At 44.6% G+C, this 17,535-nt stretch overlaps 1 protein-coding gene across 3 annotated transcripts in view; it reads right to left on the bottom strand.

The window, feature by feature from the left end:
- Positions 1-17,535, bottom strand: part of kalrna (kalirin RhoGEF kinase a) — a 152,010-nt gene that overhangs the window by 4,596 nt on the left and 129,879 nt on the right. For all 3 annotated transcript variants that reach the window (XM_040034117.1, XM_040034118.1, XM_040034119.1), the window contains 12 exons: positions 16,752-17,023; positions 13,837-13,999; positions 4,277-4,339; positions 4,035-4,062; positions 3,439-3,601; positions 2,410-2,531; positions 2,195-2,326; positions 1,957-2,118; positions 1,294-1,372; positions 1,160-1,211; positions 580-728; positions 57-195 (listed from right to left, as the gene is read on the bottom strand). In XM_040034117.1, coding sequence (XP_039890051.1) covers positions 57-195; positions 580-728; positions 1,160-1,211; positions 1,294-1,372; positions 1,957-2,118; positions 2,195-2,326; positions 2,410-2,531; positions 3,439-3,601; positions 4,035-4,062; positions 4,277-4,339; positions 13,837-13,999; positions 16,752-17,023 — 1,524 coding nt within the window. The remainder of the gene's footprint in view (positions 1-56; positions 196-579; positions 729-1,159; positions 1,212-1,293; positions 1,373-1,956; positions 2,119-2,194; positions 2,327-2,409; positions 2,532-3,438; positions 3,602-4,034; positions 4,063-4,276; positions 4,340-13,836; positions 14,000-16,751; positions 17,024-17,535) is intronic.

Here is a 17,535-nt window from a genome sequence, read left to right as displayed (position 1 = left end):
GCAAACAACAATTGTCAATGTTTTTCTTTTCATATGTGACAAAAACCTGCAGTCACCTTCAGGTCTAGGTGTGCCACTCTACAGGTATGAAGGTGCTCCAGGGCCTCCAGTGTTTCTCTGATGAAGAAGGCCACCTTCTCCTCCATCAGCTCATCGTGGGCAACCAGATAATCAAGCAAGCGGCCATCCTCCAGTCTAACATGGAAACACAGACAAGTTTCGATTTCTGCACTGTGTGGTTGAATGACTCGCTCAGTAGACCCGCTATTACACACAGCTGTGAATATGCACTGCAGGCTTTGTAACTCATTCACTGTGAATGGGTGATGTCACACGTTCACATTATGGAGCAGCTGTTCTGCTTTGCTCGTCCTGGTTGTGCTGACAAAGTGTAAACATTATGAAAACATTCAAAGAGAGCAAAGTTGAAAAGAAAACTATTAAAAAGTAACAGCCATCTAGTTTGGTTCATACCAAACCACGTGGGCTCTAAAAGCAGCTGAAAACTCTACTTGTTGTGAAAAACAAGCGAAAACACTACGATAAAAAAACCTTGCAGCAGCCAAACACTGGACTTACAGCTCCAGGACGAGCATCAGACAGGAGGGAGACTCGTAGGTGTCCAACAATGACACCAGCTGGTGATTATGGACATATTGCAGAATGTCTGCCTCATGAGCCACTTGCTCCTTCTTCTGCATCTTCTTGCTCACAAACTTCACTGCCACCTAGTGGAGAACAAAGGCAAAACACTTAAACGTGCAATATAGTTTTTTCTATGCCGAGGTGCATCTATTTGACTAATTCCATCCAACTTGAGGTTCAGTATCTTGCCCAACATACAAGCGCACAGCCTTCTGATTAGTTGATGAGCTGCTCTACCTCCTGAGCTGCAGCCACCCCGCCTGAAGTTAAAGTTTTGAGACAAAACCACTCTGCATGATGACATATTGTGGATTTTTCATCAAGGTGGCGCAGAGCTGATTACAAGGATTTACAGCCAGATAATAAAATGCTTGTTTGTGCAAACACAGACAGATTATCAAGTTTATCTATACGATCATTAAAACAGGTTACATCTTGAATGTGTCTGCATCTCACAGTAGCTGATAAAATATCAAGTTTAATTTTTAAGAAGTTAAACAAAAGGAACAAGTACCTCTTTCTTAGTGGACCTGTTGACACACTTCCGTACCACTGAGAACCGTCCCCTGGTCAAAGCAAGCGAGACTGCATTAAAAACCGGCTGCTTTGGCTTGATAGAGACGTTATTTGTGACTGAAATCGTTTTACCTTCCAATCTCACAGATCTCAGTAAAGGTTGACTCCAAGTTTTCCTTCCAATGAATGCCCGTCCCATCACAGCCAGAGTCTGGACATCAAAGAACAAATACATAAGTAAGATAATTCCCCCTGAACATGTCAGCATTAGTGGAGAAATTGTTTTCATTTCCTCTTTCTTTCCTCTTAGGTGGAGAGGTGGTTCGCCTTAATCTACCGGTGTTTATGCCCATGGGCAGAGGTGCCCGGTCAACTCATTGCCTCATCAGTGCTGTGTAATAAGGACAAGCTGTAGCAGTTATTTTCCACATGGTGGTAAATCGGCTTCAGCGTGCCTCGCCTGTTCTCCCCTACTTCCCTTTCTGGACTGAAAAGCTCACAGCCAGATCAGTGCTCAGGTTTTATGAGTCTGTGGAATCTGGACTTACCCGAGGCTCACCTGCCTGCCCACTCTCCAGCAAACAACCTTCTTCATTTACTCCTCTCTACTGTGATATATTTCCAGGGGTGGAGTGTGTCATACTCTCACCAGCTGATGGCAAATTCAATTTCAAATCTTTGAGATTTTAAAACTGTTCACCTTCAGGTCTAGGATGCATTCAAGGATACCTTTTGATATCCTTGAATGCATCCTCATGCATTTACTTTTCTTTGTTAAGAGCACGTGCGACTTACTGCTGCTGGCTAGTGTGACCATATTTGAGGGCTCCGATGGTGGGCCGACACCCCAGCGGTTGGAGGCCCGAACTCTGAACTGATAGTGACCTCCGGGGATCAGAGAGTCGATCTGCACACATTCCTCCCTGCTGCTGGCCACCTGCTGCCACAGGAACGAGTCTGTGAATGAAAGAGGAGGAAAGGTCAGTCTGTTTGAACATCACTACAGAACAATTCCAGTGGCTAATACACAGACCTTCCTGTCTGTACTCCACAGTGTAGCTGCTGACAGTACAGTGGGCAGATGAAGCCGGGGGCAGCCAGTGGATCATCACCGCTGTGCTGCTGGCCTCCTGAGCCACAGGTCTCACTGGGGCTGCTGGGATACCTGCAAGCCAAGACAAAAATAATCAACCCCAAATCAACAGTAACTGTCTCAAATGGTCCTCAGTGTTAATCAAAGTGCGACACCTTGGACTTTGATGGAGGCAGAGGAGGATGCAGTGCCGTGGTCATTAACAGCAACACAGGTGTAGATTCCTGTATCCTGAGGCATCAGATTACAGACTTTCAACAAGATGTCACCTGTATCCCTGCACAGTGCGTAGGAGTATGGAGAGGGGAGGAAAGATCAAAAGGCTGCACTCATAGAGGGTACTACTTATAGTGGTGTGAAGACGTGTTTGCCCCCTTCCTGATTTCCTGTGTGAAAAAATGATTGGCATCCTATCACATCTGGCGTAAAAGTAACACAGCATTTCAGAAAAGGAACATCGTACCAACAGTAAACCATGGTAGTGGGAGTGTAATTGTCTGTGGCTGTTTTGCTGCTGTGGAAAATGGAACCATGACTTCTGCTGTCTGAAGGAGAACATCTGGCCACCTCTTTGTGACCTCTAGGTGAAGTGCCCTTGAGTTCTGCAGCAGGACGGTGATCCAAAACAGCAAGTCCACCTCTGAATGGCTTAAGTAAAGCAAAATGAAGACTTTGGAGTGGCCTAGCCAAAGTCCTGATCTGAATCTGACTGAGGAGCTGTGGCATGAGGCTGTTCGTGCTCGAAAACCCTCCGATGTGGCTCAATTACAATTATTCTACGAACATGAGTGGGCCAAAATTCCTCCAACACGATGCAAAAGACTCACTGCCAAACGTTCAGTTGATTGTAGTTGTTGCTGCTTAGGATGGACCAACCAGTTACTAGGTTTTTCACACGTGGCCATGAGGGTTTAGGTTTTTTTCCCTCAATAAACACCTTCATTTAGAAACTGCATTTTGTGTTTACTTGTGTGAGTTTTGTCTGATATTTAAAGCTGGTTGATGATCGGAAACACATAAAAATCAGGAAGGGGGTGAACACTTTTACACCACTGTATGTTTAAAAGTCAAAACACTGAAGGAGAAGCAGGTGAGGAAAAACAAGAATCTGAATGCAGTATTGAAATGGTCCTCTGGAAAGCCTTCATGGACACATCTGGTGTTCCTCGTGGTCTCTTTGTTACCTGATGTCTATGGTGAAGCGGCTGTTGTTGGTCACTGGATTCTGGTCGGGGCCCTTCAGAGTAACTGAAGGTTTAGGCCGTCCTGAGACTTTACAGCAGAGGACTACGGTCTCTCCGAATGCACATACCACATCTGACAGTGGGACCAAGAACTCTGGAGCCACTGCACACAGAAAACGCATCACAAACCACGTTCCCCTCAGCTCTTAGTTAAAATGTCCACAGTTTATCACGTTGTTGTTTCTGAGTGAAGGCATGTGTGACCTCAAGCATTCTCAGCTCAGTTCTGTAGTTTTTGGGAACAGTTCAAACCTCTCTCATGTATTCAGAAGGAATTGTTGCATTGCTGTTATACTGCATTAGCATAAATAATGACCAGTTTTGCCAAATCACTTGATTCAGATCAGAATAATCAGGCTGATTCTAGCACATCATTTATTACCAGGTTTGCTGCTGTTTCAGACTGACATAGGAGTTGGGGCTTCTTGTATTCCCGTGGTAGTGAAAAGCATTTGGAAGCCTCTTGGCTTTGTCACACAACTTATTCAATGAATAAATAAATGTAATTTGCATTAACTGCCTTATGTATGTCTCACCTTCCTGGATGAAGTTTGGGTTCAGAAGCTGGAAAATAATTAGATGTGGATTAGTTTTCAGCATATATGAAGCAGTATTATATAAAATGAATTTATACATAATAATTCCAGATTTTAAACTTCTTAAATTCTCTCACATTTGTCTCCAACACAGTGTTTGTCTAATGCTGATATAATAATTCAATAGAAAAGTATTCAACACTGAGTCAGAGATCTTTTCAATGAAAATGAACAGCTGGTACCTCCATGCCCGTCTTTGGGTCAATGTCATCACCACAATCTGAATCATCTGAAGTTTGGACCTCCTGGTGGAGAATGAAACAAGGGAAAAGAATAAAAGGGGAATGGAGGCACATAAAAGTCAAAGGTAAGAGAATGGAGATGGGACATAAAAAAGGTGAAACATGTACAAAAAAAAAGGAAAACGGGAACGACAGGAGGAAAGAGTACGAGGGGGGACAGACGCAGACGAAGTTGAGCAGAACCAAAACAGAAAAAATGATGTCAAATATGAAAAGAGATGAAAGAGAACAAAGGAAAGATTCTGAGAATATGAGAAAAAATGAGAGCAAAACAGTGGCTACAGTGGACACTTCAGATCCTACTCACCTGAGAGTCCTTTTGGATTTTTCTGACACACTGTAAAACTGCCACCATTTGTCTTTCGATTAAGTGATAATTAGAAGTTTTGAGGCTACTAATCAGTCCTTTAAGACTGTAAATCTGACTTAATCCCCAGAAAATGTTCAAACTGTTAAACCTGTGATAAGCCAAAATCTTTGGTTGGGGAGTGTAGTACGACTCTTGGAATGATTCGCTACCTTATCGTGGTGGAGGGGTGTGTGTGTCCCAGGGATTCTAGAGGCTATGTTGTCGGGAGGCTTTGCCTCCTATTAGGGTCTCCAATGGCAAACTGGCAAACTGGGTCATGCATTAGTACATGGGGCCCGACTGGCCAAAGCCTGAAAGGGACACGGGCCCATCCTCCTGTAGGCCCACTACCCACAGGAAGGTCAGGTTCAATAAGTGAAGGCCCTGGCGGACCGATCCCTGGCTACCAAGACTAGCAATTAGGAGAATGTCACTGGCGGGGAAGGAGCCTGAGTTAGTGCGTAAGGTTGAGCGGTACTGGCTAGGTATAGTCAGGCTCACCTCAACGCACGGCTTAGAACTAGTCTCCTGAGAAGGCTGGACTCTGTCTCAGTCATGAGTTGCCCTTGGTGACAGACGCTGGGTGAGTATCCTAGTATCCCCTTCAGCTTGCTGCCTGTACTATGGTGTTTCTCTTGGTGGACGAGAGGGTTTGTTCCCTACACCTTTGGGTCGGAGAATGTGTCCTGACTGTCGTCTGTGCTTATGCGCTGGACGACGGTTCAGAGCACCCAGCCTTCTTGGAGTCCCTGGGCAGCATGCTCAAGGATGCTCCACCTGTGGACTTTGTTGTACTACTGGAAAACTTCAACGTTCATGTGGGCAACAACAGTGAGATCTGAACCCGAGCAGCATTTTGTTGTTGTTGTCAATAATGAACACCATGTCTGAACTTAAGGGTGTCTATAAGTATATATGGCACCAGGACGTCCTATCGGGCTTCGTTAGCCCGTGGGACTTCGGAGGCAGCTGATAGGTACCAACAGGCCAAGCGGAACATGGCTTGGGCAGTAGCTGAAGCAAAAATTTGGGTGTGGGAGGAGTTCGGAGATGCCGTGGAAAAAGACATGCGGATGGCCTCAAAGAGATTATGGCAAACGGCCAGGCGACTCAGGAGGGGAAAGTGGTGCTCTACCTGCACTGTGTATAGTGCGGGTGGAGCGCTGCTGACTTCAACTGAGAACATTGTCGGGCGGCTGGAATACTTCGAGGATCTTCTTTATCCCACTGGCATGTCTTCCGTGGAGGAAGCAGACTCTGGGGACAAGGGGTTCTTTCTCCGTAGGTGAGGTCACTGAGGCAGTTAAATAACTCCTTGGTGGCAGGGCCCCTGAGGGATGAGGTTCGCCCTGAATTCCTGAAGGCTCTGAATGTTATAGGGCTGTCTTGGTTGACAATCCTCTACAATGCTGAGTGGAGATCAGGGGCGGTACCTCTGGATTTGCAGACCAGGGTGGTGGTTCCCATCTTTAAGAAGGTTGTGTTTCAACTATAGGAGGATCACACACACTCAGCCTCGCTGGGAAAGTCTATGCCAGGGTGTTGGAAAAGAAAGTTCATCCATTAGTCAAACCTCGGATACAGGAGGAACAATGCAGTTTTCGTCCTGGTTGTGGAACACTGGACCAGCTCTTTACCCACTCAATGATATTTGAGGGTGCATGGGAGTTTGCCCAACCAGTCTACATGTGCTTTGTGGACTTGGAGAAGGAACTCAACCGTGTCCCTCAGAGTGTGCTATGGGAGGTGCTACGGGAGTATGGGGTGTCTGGCCCATTGCTACAGGCCATTTGATCCTTAAACAACCGTTGCAAGAGCTTGGTCCGCATAGCCATAAGCAATAAGTAATCGTTTCCGGTGAGCGATAGACTCTGCCCATTGTCACAGATTCTGTTCACAATCTTTATGGACAGAATTTCTAGGCGGAGCCAAGTGGCGGAAGGCTTTCATTTGGGTCGTCTCAGAATCTCATTTCTGCTTTTCACAGATGATGTGGTTTTGTTGGCTTCATTGGGTGATGGCCTCCAACTTGCACTTGAATGGTTCACAGGCGAATCTGAAGCTGTGGGAATGAGAACCAGCACCTCCAAGTGTGAGGCCATGGTCCTAAGCTGGAAAAGGGTGGAGTGCCCACTCCTAGTCAGGGAAGAGCTCCTGCCCCGAGTGGAGGAGTTTAAGTATCTCGGGGTCTTGTTTATGAGTGACGGGAGATCAACAGGGTGGTGATTAGTGCTGCGGCTGCAGTGATGCAGAAAAAAGCGAAGCTCTCAATTTACCGGTCGATCTATGTCCCTACCCTCACCCTATGGTCACGAGCTGTGCGTAGTGACCAAAAGAATGTGATCGCGGAGAAAAGGGGCAGTAATGAGCTTCCTCTGAAGGGTGGATGGCCTCTCCCTTACTGATAGGGTGAGGAGTTCGGCCATCCAGGAGGTGTTCAACATTGAAAGGAGCCAGCTGAGGTGGTTCGGGCATCTGACAAGGATGCCTCCTGGGCGCCTCCTGGGTGAGGTGTTCTGGGCATGTCCCACCAGCAGGCGGCCCCCCAGGGCAGAACCAGGACACGCTGGAGAGATTATATCTCTCGGCTGGCCTGGGAAGGCCTTGGTGTTCCCCTGGACAAGCTAGAGGAGGTGGATGGGGAGGAGGAGGCCTGGGCTTCTCTGCTTAGGCTGCTGCCCCCACGACCCAGCTTCAGATAAGCGGAAGAAGATCGATGGGTGGATCTTAGAGTATCTGTCTTCATAAGATTATTATAACGCTAGATATATATATATATATATATATATATATATATATATATACACAAAAAGACAATTTATATCTGATATGTTAAGTCTCTCAAAAAGAGATTGCATCTGTGATTATGACTGCAGCCTGTGGCTGATGGTTACTCAAGATTTTGGCTGTGCTGATATTCTTATGGCTGCAGCATAAGTTGCATGGTTGTAATACATATACATGCAGCAGCTCCGTTTTGATTATACTATGTTAATAAGAAAAATTCTTTCATAAAATCACTGCATCTTCCAACAGTCTTGCATAGACATACAGTATTCACAGCACCACACACTGAACCACAGCTGAAGTCTATATCCAGCCACAGCCTACATCACTGCCAACAAGATCAACTGCAGCTGTTCACTGATTGGAGATGCAGTTTTTTCACTGTTCACTGGAGATCAGCTTTTTAAAATGAATGACGAGCATTAAATGCAACACATAAAGTGTCACATGACGTATCCAATTGTGCTAAAACCAGGAATTAAAAAAATAGAGGCTTAAAATTAAGTTGCCAAATGAATCATAAGAATTGTTTTTGGACATCACCAAACGCTGTTTCCTCTCTTGAGATGCTCCGCTATGGGTTTAGTGCAGTTGCTGTTTGATTGTGGATTTCTCTGCCTTCAGTTTCGCCTTCAGTAAAATGAAAAACATCTGGTTGGGTTGGCGATTAAAGGTAATTTCAGTGCAATTAGAAACTTGGTTTGCTTTTGCAGTATGCTTTGAGTCAGTCACACTGTGAGTATTGCCCTGTACACTTCAGATTTCATCATGCCACTTCAATGAGCAAGCACATCATTATTTAACAGTGGTAACCTGGTTTCACTTGTCCATGCCATAAGATTGCCCGTACCATGGCAGAGGATGTGATATATTTCAAATCATGAGCTATTCCTCATCTTCCCAAAGGTGGTTGACCTTGGCACACTATGTGCCTCAGCATTTCACGACTGGACTTCTTGCACAGGTGGTGTCCTATCACTGTAGCACACTGAAATTTACAGAGCGGATCATTCTTTTACAAAGTCTACATTCCTAGGTGCTTGATTTCATACACCTGTAGCCATGGCAGTGATTGGAACACCTGGAATTCATGATTTGGATGAGTGAGTGAATACTTCTGGCAGTATAGTGTATATGGGTTAAAGTGATGATCCAAGATGGCGGCGCGTGAACAACGCGAGGCTCAGTGTCTCTCCAGAATCTGCTATTTAGCGGTTTTTTATCTACTTTTAACCGGATTATTCGTCCAGAATTGCTGTGCGTTGCTGACCTACAGCAGACAAGAGCTTCTGGACATCTGGACTCACAACTCCAACAGTTTTATCGCCGATCTCCGACTCATCCCAGAGATCTCCAGAACACCGGAGGCTGCCCACTCTCCCCGGCCGGGCGGAAGTGCACGCAGACGGCGCCGAGATCGTAAACAAAGGCGAGGTAGGCGCGGAGGGCTACGGGCTAAGCTAAAGCTAACACCACACCGGCTGCCTTTACCCAGTATTTTTCTCGCCAATGTCCGTTCTCTGGCAAACAAAATGGATGAGATACGGCTCTCCATCACTAACAACAGACGGATTATGGACTCAAATGTCATGTTTTTCACCGAAACATGGCTGAACAACAGCTGCCCGGACAATGCTATCGAGTTAGCAGGACGCCACACACACCGAGCCGACAGGCTAGCAGATGACTCCGGCAAGACCAGAGGTGGAGGTTTGTGCATTTATATTAACAATGCTTGATGCATGAACTCCACTACTACTGAGAGTCACTGCTCACCTAATGCGGAGTTTTTAATGGTCAAATGCAGACCTTATTATCTCCCCAGAGAACTCACTTCGATCATACTCACTGCCGTGTATATACCCCCCGACGCTAATGCTAGGTTGGCCATGAAAGAACTTTCTGCAGCCATTAACAAACACCAGAATAAACACCCCGAGGCTGCTTTTATTGTTGCTGGTGACTTCAACCACACCAACTTAAAGACAGTCCTCCCCAGATTCCACCAACATGTCTCCTGCCACACCAGAGGAGACAAGACTTTAGACCATGTGTATTCCAACCTGGCTGGAGCCTACAAAGCCACACCCCTCCCCCACATTGGACAATCGGACCATCTCTCCCTGTTCCTCACACCTCGGTATTCACCACTCATCCAACGTGTGAAACCTGCTGTGAGGACAATTAAAGTGTGGCCAGAGGGGACAGACGCAGTGCTCCAGGACAGATTTAAAAACACAGACTGGAATATGTTCACCCACACAGACCTGGACCAGTACGCCTCATCTGTACTGGATTACATCTCCAAAACCACAGACAGTGTCACCACCCAGAAACTGATCACCATGTACCCCAACCAGAAGCCTTGGATGAACCGGGATGTTCGTCTCCTCCTGAAGGCCCGCAACACTGCCTTTAGGTCAGGAGATGCACACGCCTACAGTACAGCCAGGGCTAATCTAAAGAAGGGCATCAAAAAAGCCAAACACCATTACAAAAAGAAGGTAGAAGAACACTTCTCCAACTCCAACCCCCGACGCATGTGGCAAGGACTCCAGACCATCACAGACTACAGGACCACCAAACCCTCCCCCGCATCCTCTGATGTCTCCTTCCTCAACGAGCTCAACAACTTTTATGCTCGTTTTGAGCGAGGGAACCCCACAACCACAACCAAAGCAGACATGACGCCAGACCACCAACCTCTGACTCTCTCCCCCACCGATGTAGGAGCGGTGCTGAGCAGGATCAATGTCCACAAGGCTGCAGGCCCTGATGGCATCCCCGGGCGTGTTCTCAGAGCGTGTTCTGGGGAGCTTGCAGGAGTGCTCACAGACATATTCAATCTGTCCTTGGCCCACGCTGTGGTACCGGCCTGCTTCAAATCCACCTCCATCGTCCCGATACCCAAAAACTCCAACCCATCTTGCCTCAATGATTACCGCCCAGTAGCACTCACCCCCATCATCACTAAGTGCTTAGAGCGACTGGTCCTAGCACACTTCAAATCCTGTCTCCCCCCCACCCTGGACCCCCACCAATTCGCATACCGCCAGAACAGGAGCACAGAGGATGCAGTCTCCATCGCAATGCACTCTGTCCTCTCACACCTGGACAACAACAACACCTACGCCAGAATGCTGTTTATAGACTTCAGTTCAGCATTCAATACAATCCACCCCTCACAACTCATCAGGAAACTGACAGACCTGGGCATCAGTTCCCTCATCTGCAAATGGTTACTGGACTTCCTGACCAACCGCCCCCAACATGTCCGGCTGGATAACCACTGCTCATCTACCATCACAATGAACACCGGTGTACCACAAGGCTGTGTGATGAGCCCTTTCCTCTACTCCCTCTTCACCCACGACTGCAGACCTGCTGATGGTTCCAACACCATCATTAAGTTTGCAGATGACACCACGGTGATTGGCCTCATCAGTGACAACGATGAGGCCGCCTACAGGGAGGAGGTGGATCGTCTGGCTGAGTGGTGCGACAGAAACAACCTGCTGCTTAACACCGAGAAGACCAAGGAGCTCATCGTGGACTACAGGAGGAATGCTGACCCACATCCACCCATCCACATTAAGGGGACGGCTGTGGAGCGTGTGAGCAGCTTCAAGTTCCTGGGAGTCCACATCTCCGAGGATCTCACCTGGACGACCAACTGCTCCAAGCTGGTCAAGAAGGCTCACCAGCGCCTCTTCTTCTTGAGGACTCTGAGGAAGAACCACCTGTCCTCAGACATCCTGGTGAACTTCTATCGCTGCACCATCGAGAGCATCCTGACCAACTGTATAACAGTCTGGTACGGGAACTGCTCTGCCTCGGACCGGAAGGCGTTGCAGAGGGTCGTGAAAACTGCCCAGCGCATCGCCGGAGCACCACTTCCTGCCATAAAAGACATCTACAGGAAGCGGTGTCTGAAAAGGGCTGGGAAAATCATCAAAGACCCCAGTCACCCATCACATGGACTCTTCACCCTCCTGCCCTCTGGGAGGCGCCACAGGAGCCTCCGGACTAAGACCACCAGGTACCGGAACAGCTTCTTCCCCACAGCTGTCAGACTCCTGAACTCTGCCTCCTGACATCTGACCCACGTTAAACTCATGGACTGAACATACACACAATGGACAACTGTACCCTCAAACACACAATAATAACATGGACTGAACCACCACTCACAACCACTAGCACTTTATATAGCCTCTGTAGAAACTATCTACACCCTCACTTATCTTAACTGCACTACTGTATAGCTCTGTGTAAATAATCATTCTGTACATTCGATAATCTTTAATCCTACAACTGTTTACAACTTGCATAGTTCCCATTTCTGTATAGCTGTATATCTCAGATTCTGTAAAGTTATTTATTTCATATTCTGTATAGTTTTTCATATTTATATCCTGTTCATATCCTGTACATAGCTTGTACTCACTACAGCCTGTACATACTTATAGTTATAGACTATTCACAACATACTTCATACCGTGTACATTATAACATTCCATAATAGACCCATTTCTGTAATATACTCACATATCTATATTATTGCTAATATATATTGTAATATATCTATATCACTAAAGCACTTCTGGATGGATGCAAACTGCATTTCGTTGCCCTGTACCTGTGCATGTGCAATGACAATAAAGTTGAATTCTATTCTATTCTATTCTAAGTGGGATTTGATAGGCATAGAGACTGTAAGAGCAGCTGTAGTGGTTGCATGTGCGGAAAACAAACAAGTCAGACTAATTTCTAATGTGAGCACAAGTATATTTTGTATAAAGGCTGTGACCAGCTAAAATTCACTGCTCTTTTTGGATTTAGCCAACTGACTTCAACAAGGTCTAAGTAGATATTACAAAGGGGAAAATAATGATGCTGAATTTCTTTGCAAGATTGCTCCCAAAGAAACAGATGGTTTCTAATTTAAATGGTAGTTTCATTTTAATGGAGAGAGAAAGAATATCAACCAAAATTCCAGAAAAACACATAAAAGTCATAAATTGATCTGTAACTGAGTGAAATAAGTAATTGATCCCCTACAACTCAGAATTTTCAATGAAGAGAAGTCCTTAATGTGAACCAAGTAACAACATCCCCACGGTCGAGTACGGAGGTGGACACACTGCTCTGGGCAGTGGAGTGCAGATGGAAACGAGCCATCTGCCACACACAAAGACATCGTCCTCCGCTTGTTAGCAAGATAAACTGGATCTGTACTCTACATGGGCAGTCTTACCTTTCTGCACTCCTTCCTGACAGGAGATTTGTGAAATATCATTACGTTTATTGTTAAAGAAATAAATATATAACCAGAAAAATATTTATTATTAGCTGAAAAAAATAAGTAGTGGAAGTATTTTTCAAACTATTCCTTTAGGAAACAAACACCTTACAACACATCAGTGTTTAACAGATTAACATTACTGCTACACATGTTTGAGCTCATTCTGAATACTTTGTCTATATTATATTTAAAATGTCTAGTTTTTAAGCCTAATGATAACTTCCTCTTTCACAGTGAAAAGCTCAAGTTTCATTTGTTACAAAATAAAGAGGCTGCAGACCTCAAAAGGCCATGAAACTGCTGGCAGTGCAAACTAACCAATGACTTTTGAGCCTCTGAATGGATGATTATGTGTAACACCTGCTGCCATTCCTCAACAGTTAATACAAAATTTGGGGGAAAAATCCTTGAATTAAAGCAACTTTTAGAAGCTAATACTGGGTAATGTAGCATAAATGAACATGCTAATGTGTAGAGCAGAATATGATAAAGCTCTATATAACTATATAAATATTTAGAGCTCTTTATAACTCTTCAATACTGCAAATGACTGACAGTTTACCTGTGATATGATGTATGTTTGGCTTCCTGCATATCCAGTTACCACTCCAAGAAAATCTTTAACAGTATGTCACTCCTGGTCTTTTGACTGAATTCTGAGTCAATCATTTGTTCCAAAGATTCCACAAAATATCCCAGTCAGTCTCTCCCACAATGCAATGCTCGAGATTTTGTCGATGGCAGTAATTGTGCTACTCTGTAACTCCATCAGCTGCAGCCAGTAATGTGTTTTTAATAGAGAAATCGTGGTCCCGTAGGACAGACGTGATCCCAAGAAATAAAACCGATCAGTCTGAATTCATGCGTCATGCAGGTTGAGAACCACTCCTGGAGTCCCACTGAGACACATCCACCTGTGTGTGTGTCTACAGGTTTCTGCACACACGCACACAAACTGAGGTTAGGACAAAGAACATAAACCGAGTGGGGCGGTGGAGGTGAGGGGTTTTGGCACACACATAACATCACCAGTGCGCACCGTCGGCCTGCTTTACTCACTTTGCCTTTCACCACAGGGTCGGACGAGGCGAACGGGGTAGGAGGAGTGATTTCTTTGGGCTTACGGAGAAGGCCATTCTCCTGGCCTTTGACCCCTACTGAGAAGGCATCCTTGTCTTCAGCGCGCTTCCTGGCACGCAGTGTGTTCCACGACAGAGACTTCCTGTACAGTATGGGAACAACAAACATCAACCAGCCAATCAAAGCGAAGCTCAGAGGTGTCCAGCTGAGTCTGGCTGCAGCAGCAACATACCTGTCAGGTTGCTATGGTGACAGCTTATGACATGATGTAATGCTTCATAAGGTGAATAGATACAGACAAGACCACAATAGTATCGATAAATTATCTATTGGGGTTTGAACTTTTGTCATCTTGGACATGTTTTCAGTTTATGAGTTATTGTAAGACTGAAAGATGTTTACATACATTTGGAAATCTTTTAGGAAGTACCTGAAGCATCCCAAAACTGCTCTTCTGGATGTTAGCCTCCAACAAAGCAAAAATACATTCTCTACAAACAAGACAGCTACTGCAATAACAAAAACAAACAAAAAACACTTTTCAACAGAAAGAATGGCTGTACACCTCGAGTCTGAGAAAATCCAGACAGGACCAGTCCCTGAATCTGCAGCCAGACTCTTCTGGTTCATGAAGACGAACATTAGAGCAGATGACAGAGAGTTCTGACTTTATTGACACAGCTGGACTTCTATGTACAAGAATTAGTGCAATGATGTTTTTAATTTGTTAAATTCAATCTTTTATAGTTCCTGTAAACTTTAAATACATAGTTATGATTAGTAGGACTTCCCGCCCACGTCGATGCGATGCAGCTTAAAAAGGAAAGTTACATAAATCTCTTTTGTTCACCTCTAACCTTGTGTTAGTCATTTTGATTTATTCCAGGCTCTCGCATTACCCATTAATGTGGCTCTACGGGTCATGAGTTCTCTTAATGGGAATCCTCAAGGTCTTTAAAAGACCAAAAAGCCAAACTATGAGCTGCAGCTTGTGGTTTGGTTTTTTTAAACCCCCAAACACACAGGTGAGGCAGAGAGTGCAAAGTTAGCTCAACTCCTAAAAACACATCAAGGAGAAAAAGCAGCTGAGAATAAACCACAGTTATTCTCTGAGAAGTTTTTAAAGGCTTTACAGTTTGTTCAGTTACCAAATGCTGCTACATTTATTCAAAGCTCTGAAGTTTAAACCACTTAAGTTTAGAGTTTGTAGCTTCTGTGGAGGGTCAAACCGTGAGGTTAGTGAAAACTGAAACGAAACAAATCAAATGTAACAACATACACAAAAAGCTGAAATTAACCAAACAGGAACAAAACGCAGTAAATGGTTTATATACCTGAATCTACAGTGTGGCTGTGGGGATTTTTGGTTCTTGGCATTAAAACCTTAACAGAAATCTTTCATCTAGAAACTTCCCAATAAGCAGAGCTGGAATCAGCACAAAGTCTGCTTGGATGACAACTTTGAACTAGTCTGATATTTCTGTGTCCGTGAACTTCTTTCTCTCCTGTACACCAACCTAAACAATGCTGACACTTCTCAGGTTGGACTCAAAGTGGTATTCTGTACAGTAGTATTTCTATGTATGTATTTCAGCTTCAGGTGTGGATATGAGATCGCCGTCGTTACTTCTTCACGGTCTGCTAATATCTGTTGATAGTTACATTTATTTTTGTCACAAAAACGTGTCTCTGTGATGATGTTTGGCTCATTTTAAGAGAGCTTTACTTCTAAAATGGTATAACAGTGCAACACACATGCAGGCAGACACTCGGGTTCACATTTGCTGTTGTGGTTTATTTACAAATATTAAAAACTACTACAAACCGTCACCCATCATCAGCCAAATGTCAAATAAAACATCTTCACCTTGACACCGCTTTGTTAACTCGTGCTCAAGTCCAAAAGGTTTATTTAACAAATTTAAAATCAGTATTATTAATAGACTACCAAGAGTACAATGCTGACCTTGCCACCAAACATATTGCACAGCCTGACTTCATTCATATTTTACTTGTCATAAATAGTGCAAAAGGTTTTTTTTAGTTAAAAAAAACAAAACAAAAACAAACAAACAAAACAAAACAAAAACAGGAATGTTGTAGAGCCTCAGTCAATGTTTTTACTCTGTACAGTGAACTGCCAACATAAATTCAACACAAAAAAAGAATTAAATACAACTTTGTCCGTGGAATAAAATAATTATTAGTAGGGCAGCAACAATAAGAGGAATAAACAAACATCTGTGAGGAGAACAGGACTGAGGCCACCGCAATGACCCAGGTGAGGTGAGGGGTTTTTTTTTTTGGTTTTTTGGTTTTTTTTTTACAGAAAGCAGGAAAAATAAAAAAAAAAAGTACAAAAACAGAAGAAAATGCAGAGTGTTAGGAACTGAAGTAAAAAGTCGGTTTTAGCTCCACACTTTTCACTTTCTGGTTTCCAGTTAGGAACAAGGTACAAGTTTTTTCTATCCTGTCTATTTCTGTGGGAATCGCCTCAAAGTTTTCAGCTGTTTTTCTTTCTTTTGTTAGTTTCAAGCCTCAAAACCTTTTTTTATTTTGCTTTTTTGTTTAAACGTCATCGCCACAGAGCCGATAAGTGACCGGCTCAAGAAATCAAAGTCATTGCAGCAGCTTGATGGACAGTTAGAGAACAACTCTGTACCTTCAAAACAAGAAAAAACAAAGTCCAACATTTTTTTGTGTTTGCTTTTTAAACACAGGACGCAGACAGCTGAGGAGCTGGTGATGGAAACAGAGTCAGAGTAAAGAACAAAAACATTTAGACAGACCTTTGTCAGCTTAGTCCTCTCATTCAATCCGAATACTTGGTTTCAAGCCCAACCAGAAGTGCTTCAGTCTGCAGGGAAAGATGTGCGGGGTGGGTGGGGACTTACTTGATGTTGTTGGCATCTGTTACGGCTGCTGAGAAGGAGCAAGTAGAAGAAGAGTCTTTAATGGGCTTTGTGAGCGGGCCTAAGACGTGTCCTGGCACCCAGCCCTCCGCGGCAGGCGACTGGCTGTTGGCTGGCCGGTAAACGAGGTACATGTTCTGCTGATTGGTGGCCATGACCTGAACGGTCTCTCCTTGACTGACACAGATCTCATTCTCTTTGAGCGCCGAGTAGTCCTGAGTGACCAGCATGGTGGAAGTGATGTCGTTGTTGTCCTGCAGACAGGAGGGAAGGAAAGAATGGCCGACAGGACGAGGGAAAGGAAAGGCAGAAGAAAAAGAGGAGCAGGATGGAGGAGACACAATGTGGACAATTGAGGATGAGGTTAAGGAGCGACTGTGGGCTGGATAACAGAAATGCTGTGATACAGCTGGTGTCAACCTGAGGAGGAGCAGAGGGAGTTCAGGGCTGAGGAGCAGGAGTGGAGGGAGAACAGCAGTGAACACAGGTTTCATTACTTGAATCAGCAGCACACGCTCATTTTATTAAAATCAAATTATTATTATTACGAACAATAATAATAATTAACAAAGAGGCATAACTGATCCAATACTGTGACGAGGAGATGAGGAGTGGGGAGCCGAGTCAAAACAACGAGAAGAAAAATGAACAAAAGCAGTTTAGTTGTAGTTATACTTGGTTTCAAGCCCAAACTAAGGTGCTTCATCTGTGGCTGCATTGAGCATCTTTGACACACCTGATGGTATATTAGAAACTTTATTAGATC

This window comes from Simochromis diagramma, unplaced genomic scaffold, assembly GCF_900408965.1.
Source record: "Simochromis diagramma unplaced genomic scaffold, fSimDia1.1 OVJJ01000176.1, whole genome shotgun sequence".
Lineage (NCBI taxonomy): Eukaryota > Metazoa > Chordata > Actinopteri > Cichliformes > Cichlidae > Simochromis > Simochromis diagramma.
The sequence above is the reverse complement of the archived record's forward strand: the minus strand, read 5'-3'. Positions and strand labels throughout refer to the sequence as shown.